The sequence below is a fragment of the Erithacus rubecula genome (assembly GCF_903797595.1).
Source record: "Erithacus rubecula genome assembly, chromosome: 16".
In the NCBI taxonomy this organism is placed as follows: domain Eukaryota; kingdom Metazoa; phylum Chordata; class Aves; order Passeriformes; family Muscicapidae; genus Erithacus; species Erithacus rubecula.
Genome location: NC_136668.1, coordinates 11,125,385 through 11,136,351, shown reverse-complemented (window position 1 = coordinate 11,136,351; position 10,967 = coordinate 11,125,385). Strand labels below are relative to the sequence as shown.

At 48.5% G+C, this 10,967-nt stretch overlaps 1 protein-coding gene across 2 annotated transcripts in view; it reads left to right on the top strand.

Annotated features, from left to right (window-relative positions):
- Positions 1 to 295: 295 nt before the first annotated feature.
- MGAT4B (alpha-1,3-mannosyl-glycoprotein 4-beta-N-acetylglucosaminyltransferase B) overlaps positions 296 to 10,967 on the top strand; it is a 50,116-nt gene continuing 39,444 nt past the window's right edge. Inside the window, exon 1 of one of the 2 annotated variants that reach the window (XM_079319697.1) lies at positions 296 to 586. In XM_079319697.1, the coding sequence (XP_079175823.1) occupies positions 490 to 586 (97 nt within the window). In that variant the 5' untranslated portion in view covers positions 296 to 489. The remainder of the gene's footprint in view (positions 587 to 10,967) is intronic. The other variant, XM_079319696.1, reaches the window with a different exon arrangement.

Sequence of the window (10,967 nt, the reverse complement as noted above, 5' to 3'; positions counted from 1 at the left end):
CATAATCTCACAGACTTACACACACACACTCATACTCTCACACACTCTTCACACTCAGACTCTCACGCATTGACACACACTCATACTCTCACATATTTTCACCTACACACACACGCACACACAATCTCATACTCTCACATTCACATTCACACTCACGCTCACTTTCACTCCCACTCATTCACCCCGCCCCGCTGCAGTCCCTCATTCCCCCGCACGGAGGCGCCCTTCGCTCGCTGCCGCCCCGCCCTCGACCCCGCCCCATCGGCCCCGCCCCATCGGCCCCGCCCCTCGGCCCCGCCCGGCCCCGCCCCGCCCGCCCGGCGGGCCCGGCGCGGGCGCTGCGTGCGGGCGGTGCGGGCGGTGCGGGCTCTGCGCCCCGCTCCGCTCCCGCTCCCGGCTCCGCGCTCCCCGCTCCGCTCCGCGGGGCCCCCGGGCTGCCGAGCCGCGCCGCGCCCGGGACATGCGGCCGCCCCCGCCGGCGAGGAGGCGATGAGGCTCCGCAGCGGCACGGCGCTCACGCTGCTGCTCGGCTGCCTGTGCGCGCTGCTCTCGCTCTCCTGGTACGGCGCCTTCGGCGGGCACAAAGGTAAGGGGGGCTCGGCCGCCTCCGCGGGGGCCCGGCCGCCGCCCCGCCGCCGGGGAGGGGGTGCGGGGTCTCCTCCAGTCGAGCCCGGCTGGACCAGGGGGCGCGTTGGGATCCAGAGCCGGCGAGCATCCTGCCGGAGCTGGGGGGTCCCGAAGGGCAGGATCCTGCTGGAGCCCCGGGGGTGCGGACTCGGCGGGATTCTGTGCGCCCCTGGCCCCGCGGTACCTGTGGAACCCCTGGGGCGGCTGCCCGTGCCCGGCCGGGCGGGACGTGTCCCGGGCGGGGGTCTCTGCTCGACCCCCGGGTGCGCTGCGGCCAGGGGTGCCCACGGGGGGTCGGGGGGCTGTGGGTGATGGGCGGGCTGTTGTCCGGGTCAGGGTGCGCTTGGCCTGGCTTTGGTTATGTGCTTCTTTGCACCCCCGTGTTTGTGGCCAAAACCTTCATGGGCGATGGGAGCCAGGTGGGTTAAATCTGCGTGAAAGTGTGATAGTGCCAGAAACTGGGGGGAACTCTCAGATGCTGGGGGTTCTTTGGGCAAACTCTTGAGGAGAGGTCTGAGCATCTCTGCCTTCCTTGCACACGTCTCTTGTGGCTCGATGCTGAGTCCAGTAACTTCAGTGGGTGTGGGACAGGTGTGAGGGATGTGGCTGTGGCACACAAATGTTGGTGCTGGCTTTGCACTGAGTGGGCAGCAGCAGAGCAGAGGTGCAGGGCCCTGTCCTGCCGAGGCTGCGGAGGAATCCTGTGCAGGTGTTGCAGAGATGCTTGCTGCTGGTTTTTCTAACACAATAGTTGCTGTTCTCCACCCAGTCTCTCACTCAGGCTGTGCGCTGGACTTAATCTGACCTGGAGGACAATTCTGTCAATTGCTTCTGAGTAGTGTCTCTGTACTGTGTATGAGTGTGTAACCTCCTACACCTGTGGTAATCGCTCAGCTCTTCCAGCTGCTGCACTTTTAGAGGTCATTAAAGGTGTGTGGTCTGACCAACCAGGCCTTGACTCTCTCCTCCCCCTTCTATATAACCATCTCTCCCTGCTACAGGTGAGAAGCTGCTTTTGCTGTGACTTGATGGATTTGCAGTCCTGTGGCACACCATGCACTATCACAAAGTGCAGCTTGTGCATAGTGCAAGGCAGGCATCAGGGCTGGGGCAGCTCTGGAGGAAGGTTTTTTGGTTCTAATGGGCAGGATGACATGAACCCATCCAGCCCCTTCCCTAGCAGCAGGCCAGGAGTGCCTGGGATGTGCCATTTTGTCCTGGCAGCTGCAGGTGTCTGACAGGTGGCTGCTTGGACTCCTCTGCCTCATTCATCACTGAAGGCTCTCCTGTTGTGCTGCTAGGGTGGTTTAAATCCCACCAGAGCTGCCTCCTGCAGAGGTTTGTTTGGTGGGCGTTTGCAATGCAGGAGTGCTGCCTCAGTGCCAGTGGATTGGTTTGCTGCTGCTGGTGATATTTTTAACTGGCCAAAATGTTTGCATATGCAGGTGTTGCTGTTGTGTGTTGCTTTCAGACAGAAATGCCAAACCATAGTAGTTGTGCAGGGGCAGAGCAGTGCTCTGAGAGCTGCCCTGTGCTTACCACTGAGCAGTGGCTTTGCTTGCAGCTTCCTCTCATAAATAAAGCAAAAGCAGCGTGCAGTGCTGTGTGGGCTTTGAGCAGCCCCTCCTGCTTTCAGAAGCAGGGTGGCCAACCCCACTAGGCAGCCTGTGCTGTGTTGTCCTTTGACACACTTTTATTTTTCAGCAAGCAGCTTTTCCCTGTCGCTCGTGCAATGCCAAAATAACAACCCTGGGTACCACTGTCCCTGTCCTCGGCAGGACCCTCTCTGGGACTTGCCTTTTCCTCTGGCAGCAACAGATTGTCAGCTGCACACAGTGATGGCTACAGCAGGTCACAGCCAACATGGGCTGTGTGTCAGCACAGCAGGTTTCCAGCTAGCATGGTCATTTGTGTACCAGGCCAGGGCTGGAGACCTTGAGAGGTCATTCAGTCCATCTCCTGCCCTCCTCAGCATCTCTGATAGCCAGCCCCTTCCTGACAGATGTTTGTGTATTGGTTCTTAAAAACCTCCAGTGACAGGGACTCCTAAGCTCCCCAGACAATCTGTTTGACATTTAGCAGCCCTCATATTAGGTTTTTCTTGTGATTCGTACGGAAATGTCTTTTTCTTCAGTTTAGTTTCAGGATTGCTCTTCTTTATTTATTGGTAACAGGCAGAAAAGTTCCTTCTGTCCTTTGCAGTGGGCCAGTAGGTATTTGGAAGTTGCTACTGTTTCCCTTCTAATACAGATTAAACCACACTGGTTCCTTTGATCACTCTATTTTAGGTCATGTATTCTTGGTCTGCAGTTGCTCTTGTTACTCTCTTCTGGACATCATCCTTGGTGAGGAGTGATTGCTTAACCTGGGATAAGGGGCTGAAGTTGCTGCTCCTGTATTTTTGCTCAGAAGACTAAGGGTTACTACGTATCTTTTACAAACAGTGATCTTGTTTATACATCCCACTGAGTGTGCTTTTCACTTCTGCTATAGGCGACTCATGGTTGTTTTGTTTTATCCCATCAACCCTTCAACTATTCTTCTCCAGATGTTGTCCTGCTTTTCATTCCTTATCTTGTGTTTGCCTGGTTAATTGTTCTTACCAAATTGCATTACCTCACGTTTGTCCTTGTTGGACTGTGCCCTTTTTTTTTTTCCAGACTGTTTCTTCTAAATTATTTGGATTGTTTTGAATTCTGATCTTGTCCTCCTGCATGCTCACAGGCCCTCTCAGCTTGGTGTAGCCTTCCAGGGCAATCAGCCTGTTTTCTCTGTCATCAGCCAAGGATAAAAGCCCCAGTTGGTGCTGGATCTGGGGTGGGTTCAGTGGAAGGTGTTTCAGTAGAGCCCAGTCAGTGTGTGCTCAAAGAGCAGTGCCCTGTTCACAGCTGGTCTTCCCAGCAGTGCTGTCCTACCTTTGGGCAGCTCAGGGAGTCCCCTCATCCCTGGCTACCTTATGGGGGTGTCCCATCAGACACTACCAGAGGTCTCTGAAGTCTTTGTTTCTTCTCCCCTTCCTGCAAGTCCTGACACCCTGTCACAGAATGAAATAGGAGATTTGATGTGACTTGTTCTTGATGAACAGAGGTTATGTCTTTTCAAGTTCTCCTTGTCTTCTAAGCACTCCAATGAAGTTAAGCTTATATTTTTCAAATATAGGCTTTATTTTTGCCAGTCCTCTGTAACATCACTCATCTCCTGTGAATGGCTGGAGACAATTCCCAGTGCTCCTGAGTTGCTGATGTCATTGAGTTCTGGGGAAGTCTGGCAAGGTGTCCACATTGCCTCCAGTGGGGAATAATATGATATTAAAATATAAGGCATTGCAGAGTCTGCTTGTCTTCCCACTCCATGTTGAGAGGACAAAACAATTATTGAAATAAAATAAACCAAAACAAACCATGTCTAGAGCTGCTTTTCTGAGACCAGCTCAGGGCTTGTTTACCTGCTAATGGTGTTCTGCTGTGCTGTGGTTATTAGTAAAGTTTTGACCTCATGGTCTGCAGAAACAGACGCTGCCTCTTTCCAATTATAAACGTGGTTTGAAATAGTCTGCTGGGGTGGGAAGAGAAGGGCAGCCTCAAATAGCACAGCCACTCACCCAGGCAGCCAGGGTCCAGCATCACGGGCTGCTCGCAGGTGCTGTGTGTCATGGTGGTGGGTGGCTTGGCCAGACTGATGTTCTCTCTTTGCTGGTTTTACATTTAAATGTGGTTTCACTTCCCAAAACCATGAGCTGCCATGCAGAAAGCTCTTTTGTCACCTGGTGTCAGGTGTTGGATGTGTAGGGGTTAATTGTGGAGGTGCAGGCAGGTTTGGGGTTGATGTGCCCAATGTGGGGCTCCAGGGGACTCAGGACTTACTGAGGGATTAGTAAAACCAAGAAGGGTTAATGACTTGAGGTGAGTCACAAGTACAGATGGGATGAAGGCAAACAATTTAACCTACCAATTAAATTGTGTTCTTTTAATTTCCAGTGGTGAAAACTGTTCAGTTCTTATCCATAATATTTGTTCTTATCTTGACTGACTGACCAGCCATGTTCTGTTTATACAGCCCTTCTCTTTGTCCTTTGCAGCCTATGCCAGAGATATTTGGGGTTTAAGTGTTGAGATTTGATTTATAATTGAACAGGAAATTTTAAATCTTGTGTTGAGCCTTTTAGGAGACTCCTAACATGCTGCCCATTGGAAATGCTACATGTAGAGGTTGGCTCAGTATGGCTGTGTGGCTCAGGGCAGGCTGTTGCCTGTGCAGGCTTCCCCTGGCAAGTTTTTTCTCTGTCAACTTTTATTGACTTCCAGTTACCCACTGCCAGCCTGGCTTCCATTGCAAAACCCCAACTGCAGTCAACTCTGTACCCATAGATTTGGCTGCAAAGTGGGGTTGCTGTTTGCATTGTGGCTTCACTCCGCTGAGATCAGTTGTGACTGTGGTATTTTGGATGCTCACCTTGTGGGAGCTGTTTTTCTGTGGGTGTTGTGGAAGTGCTTCAGCACAGGCGTGCACAGCTCCTTGGGGGGCTCACCACGAGCATCCTGCCTGGTGTCTGGTGCAGGTTTGAGCACAGGGTCTCTCCCTTGCTTGTGGGTGTGCTGGGTTTGGTGGCTGTGGGGCACTGGCTGCAGCCTGGATGATGCTCTGGGGCAGCAGGGAGGGCTCAGGCAGTGTTTCTGTAAGGAAATATCCCTCATGCAGTGCTGCTGTGGCAGGATGCTCTGCTCACTGGGGGTGTCCTTTGTGGGAAGCAGGCTTTGTCCTGGAGGGGTGTTCCTCTGAGTGTGTTTCCAGTCTTCTATAGTGCAGAAAAGCCATGGACACTGATTCTGTCTGGAAGCAGCAGAGTCAAACTCGGTAGCGTTAAACACGAGCCGTGTCCTGCGGCATGTGGGGCTCCTGCTGCTTTTTCATTTCTGTTGCCTGCACCAGCTTGACTTCAGGGTTTTGTAGTTTCTTTGAGGTCTTGGGCACTGCCTGCAGTGAGATGGATTCGAGTGAAAGCTGTGGTTTGAGCTGGGATCACTTCTCTTTAACCCTTGCGAGCGTTTCCCAGCGAGCGCTTTGGGATCTGGGAGGTGCAGGCAAGGACCTGGCTGGGGAACCATGGAGTTTGGGAATCTGTCATTAAAATGTGTGGTGAATACAAAGATGTGCAGCAGCATTTCTGAGAGACTTTTCATGGTGCTCAGCAGATATTGTGTGAAATTGGTGGCTGGGATGCAGCAGCATTTGTGAAATTATCACACCTGTGACTTGAACAAATTCATCCCAAGAGCAAGGGGCACTGTGCAATCTGTTGATACTCATTTATCAAAATAAGTTCATTTTCTGGAGTCAGCAGTATATCTATTTTTATTTGTTTGCAGTTTTTTAAAGGCCTTTAAACAGGGTTCTTGACCTGTATTGTGTGTGCAGTTGCTGTGTCCCATTGCTGCTCCCACAGTAGGAGCTGTGGTTGTGTGATGGAGTTGAAATTACAAAGGTTCTCTCCTAACCTGTGTTCTTCAGCACAGACTTTGAGTTGTGTCCTTGCTGTGCTGTGTCCCTCCCAGTCTTGGTAAAGTCGACTGGCTGGTTTCATGCCTCAGCTCCCATCTGCTCTCTGGGGACAGTGGCATCTCTTTTCCCAGGGGTTTGGAGGACACTGCCATGCTTCTGTGGCAGCAGGGTCTGTGTCAGTGCATGGCAGAGGAGCAGTCAGAGGAAGTTAACACACACACCCACACCCAATTATATCAAGTACTTTTCTTGGTTTACTTCTGTTGCAGAACAAAACTCATTTGTGATTCCCTTTGATTCATCTAAAACAAATCATTGACTTGTACTTATATCCTGAATGTTCATTGATTATTCACTTAGTGTTTAATGTAAAACACATCTATAGCTGGCTAGTTTAAGTGAAGCTGCCAGTCATCTCTAGAAAGCCTTGGAGCCACTAAGTGCTGGAGCAATTGCTTTAGCAATAGATGGACAAGGCTGCTACAGGTAGGCTTGGATTATCCCTGGTTCTCCCTGTTCACAAAACCCAAACCAGTCACCAAAGGACCAATTTTTCTGTTAGTGGTATAAAGAAACACAAACAAATATCCATACTGAGGTGCCTGGCTCAGCACAGGCATCCACAGCCATGAGGATTTTGAAGGAAACCTTTGAGGCTGAGCCACCTCCCTAAAAATGCTTGGAAATTATGCTTAATGTTCCAGGTGAAGATTTTCCATATCATTATTGTGCCAATTCTAATGTTCAGGTTTTCATTTTCATGAGACAGAGATCAAGAAGTTGGGATATTGGGTGGATGAAGAGGGCTGCTGTGGTGGTAGAACTCATTGGGCAAATTAAAGGATTGTGGAAAGTATTAAAATAATTAAAGAGCTTCAGCAGGGGTGGGCAGGTTAGCATTGTGAGGAGGAGAGGCTTTTCAGGGAGGGCTGATCAAGTATCTGCTTAGCAGCTTCCTGATACAGACAGAGAATTGTTGTCTTTGATGGAGGGAAAAATTTTTTTCTGCCTTTTCCATTTGAATTGCAGCTTAGTGGGCTTTATATTCATCAGTGCCCTTCTTGGGTTTATTTTCCAGCTCACATCAGGCTTCCCTTGCAAAGCAGGAAAGTCTGGGAGTGGCAGATTCCTCTATTAAATAATCTCTTCTGCATTAATTGTGTCACTGGCCAATTCTCCTTCTGTTTTTGTCCCGGTGTCAAGTCACATTTGAGTCTCAAGGATCAGTGCATTAGCCTGGATGCATCTCTGATGCACAGAGATGGCTCTGTAATTCTTTCTTCTCTCCTGCCTGCCCCTGCCTTGCCAGTATTTAAATATTCCATCCCTCCTGTGCTACATACAGGATAAATGCTTACCTAAAGGTTAATCTGTATTTTGAAGTGGCTGGACATGCACATGAAAATGTCTTGTGCAAGATATTTTAATTTCTGCTTATATTAAAGTGGACAGCAGTAGTGTTAAAATGTAAATCATTAGGCTTTAAAGAAGCTTCTGGCAAAAATTAATCTCCACCTGCCTTTTACGTTCATGATGAGTTTTGTTGTGTTGCAGCATCCATTTACTTGTGGCTTTAATTGTCACTGGTGGTTTAGGAGTTGTTGGTAGTGGGATGGATGCTGAGCTCTGGGAGGAGCAAGGTGTTGGCTTATGTCAGTGCTGCTGCCAGGTCCATGCCTGCTCATCAATGAGTTTTTAGACCATCCTGATCACATTTTCAAGTCTGCCTTACAGCACTTAGGTTTTTCTTCTCTCCCTGCAATGCCAAGAGCTTTCTGGAAGGTTCAGCCTGGGAACCTTTTTTTGTCACTCACTGCTTGTACTTACTTGGCAGTAAGTCCTCTGTGTATTGTCAGTGTCCTGAGGATGGCTTAGGGAGGAGGCCTGTGGTACCAAAAGGTTGTAAAGCCTTTAGTATCTCTTGTAAATAATCAAAGAAATGCTTCCAGTCCTGAGAAATTAGCTCCTTAAAGATCTGTGTATATGTATTTTGTATAGTGAAATCATGTAGTGGTTTAGTTAAAGTGCAGCAGTGAACAAGAGCAGAGTTTGTGTCCCTTGCTGGGTGAATGGATGGATCTGGTGGTGGTTGAGCTTTCTTAGACTCAGCCACAAACAAGAACCTGTCAGATGAATTATTCAGGTAATGCTGGCAGAAGTGTTGGGGTGGTCTCCCCTCCCTCTGCTCTGTGCCCAGACTGTGATCTTTTACTTCTATTTGATCTCATCTTTCATGTTTTAACTATTCCTTTTTCCTGCCATCTCTCATTACGCTCTCTAAAACTGGCTTTGATATCTTTTCTCTTTTTCTTCTACTCCCCTCAGTTTCCTTCCTTTTCTCTTCTTTTGATGTTGTAGAAAATGACCAGGATGGAGATCTTCCCAAGTCTTCCTTCTCTGAATCTTGACCAGTTCAAGTTACCCATTTTTTGAAGAACTTTACCAGATACTTACCTAATAGTGTGGCTTTGTTAACACCAAGCAATGATTTTGGGTAGAAATCATTTTAGACTGGCTGGGGAGGAGATGGTGCTGGTCCTTGCACTGAGTTTCAGGGGTTGTTCTGAGTCCATCAGGGTCCCTGGAGTGGTGGTGAGACCAGGCACAGCCCCCAGGACAAACCATCCTGATCCCAGAGTGAGTTTGTGCCATGGGGATGTTTCCACAGGATCACACGTGGGGTGGCTGGTGCTGATGGGCAGCAGGAGCTCATCCTGCACTTCACATATAAAGCCTGAATTGAAGGAAAATAATTGTGTTTAAAAGGAGATAAATTAACTTTGAGGAGCAAGAAGTATTTAGGAAAAAAAATGGAAATGCAAATTCTGGCTGAGCACAAGCTTTGTCATTTGATGGCTGAAATTCTCCACTTTGTTGTGCCAGTGAATTCACATGAAACATGTATTTTCCCTGAGCTAAAGAGCTGACCTGGGTGGGGGAGGTAAGTACTCAGAGTGGTGGATGAGCATAATTAGGACATGGATTGTGGGTTGGCTCTGTATAGATCAGTTTGTGTTTCGTTAATGTCTGGTTCCACCCTGTCTGTCTGTTTTATTGGATTAATTTATTACTTTCTGAAAGTGCTTCTCCAGTGAGCTAAAATATCTATTTACTGGAAGTATTTGGTTACCATGAAAAAGTGTATTTGGCATGTGTTTGGCAAATATTAAGTACTTTCTTCTGTTTCTTTTGCAATTGAATCTTCTATTTATCTTGGGTATTGATTGCTGAAGGCCTTGGTAATTATTTGCTGATCTTGAAAACAATGATTTTAGAGGCTCGAATTACTTTTGTAATATTAATCATTACCTTGGTGTGCTTGCTTTAAAGGATGGGTCCCTCTGGCAGCTCCAGGGTGACATGTACTGTCTGAAACAATGCTGCCATCTTAAAATAACAAAATCATTACTAGTGTTTGGTTCCCAAAACAAAGCAGACACTTGGAGAGATGCAAACCTGGCAATTGCAGTCAGCTCACAAATTCACTGTTCCTCTTGATGGGAGGAGTGGCTGGATTCTGAAGTCATAAAAATATGGTTGTATTCAGTGTCCAAAATAATTTCATGGTGTGTTGGTGCCAGCTCTGGTGCAGGGCTGGTGGGGCCAGGGGCACAATGAAGCTCTGCCAGGGGGGAGAGAAGCCACACTCCAGAGGGTCTCACACTTGCAAGTGAATGTGGTGCCATACAGAGGCACATCTTGCTTTGGGGGAAGGTGAGAAATTGAAAAGTCTCTGCTGGGAGCTGAGTAATTGGCACCTGCTATTATTGTGTCCCTCCTCCCCCTTTTAATAACTTGTTTATAGAGATACCTCTCCTACAGATCTCATTACACAGCCATAAAGCACGATTCTTTAAAAAATACATGCATTCCTATTCATGTGGGGTCTGAATACCTACCTCCTGCATGTTCCTTAAGGAGTGGGGATGGTTTTTGTGGTATCCAGGCATCTTTCCTCACTGCTGGTCAGAGCCACAGCTGCCCACGAGGAGACGAGCTGCGTCCTTGCCATACCTGGAAGGAGATGTAATTCTTCCATTAATACAAAACCTGGCAGGCAGTTAGAGTGGCTGGGAGGGGAATTTTGTCTTCTTGTTATTTTAGGCCTTGAAGCAAGGGGTTGTGTTGGCTGTTTGAGTGGGGCTGGGCTGATCTGCACTGAGCTTGCACAGCGACAGGCGCTGCCCCTGGGATCTCCAGAGCTGAGAATCCCCCTCCTGCTCATGCAGCAACTGAGATGTTTAATTGGTTTTAACAGTTTCATCCTTGTTCTTCTATTAGTGGATCGTGGTGCAAAAGGAAGCTGGGAGCGTTTTTGGATCCTGTGCTGGGTAATTTGATGAGTAAGTCTTGCTGAGCTTCATCTCTCTGCAGGTGCAGTGATGCATCTCCTGCAGGGGATGTGGTGGGTAGAGCATCTCCTCCTCCTCCTCCCAAACATGTGGGGAAGGAAGAGGAGGAGAGGGCAAAATCATGTCCGTGACAATTACCTTCTGATTCTTTTCATCACCTTCTAGAACAGGAATGATAAAGGGAGCCTTAGAAAAGAGGGCATTCCAGCAAGCCCTGGCAGGGATGTAATCTCTTTTCTTCATACTGAGGTATAAAGATAATTCCAATCGGGATTGAAGCAGCGGATGGCAAATAATTCTTGAACAATCCGCTTATGGTGTTCCAGGATGCGAATGAAAACCACTAATGGGATAAAGAAGGATCTAGATAATTATCTTGACTGCATTAAATCCCATCCTTTCAGGAGAATACTCTTGTGTAGACACCAATTTTGTGTGTATCAAATGCTAAAGCTGACTAGACATTTTCAGAAGCTGGCTGATTCCAAC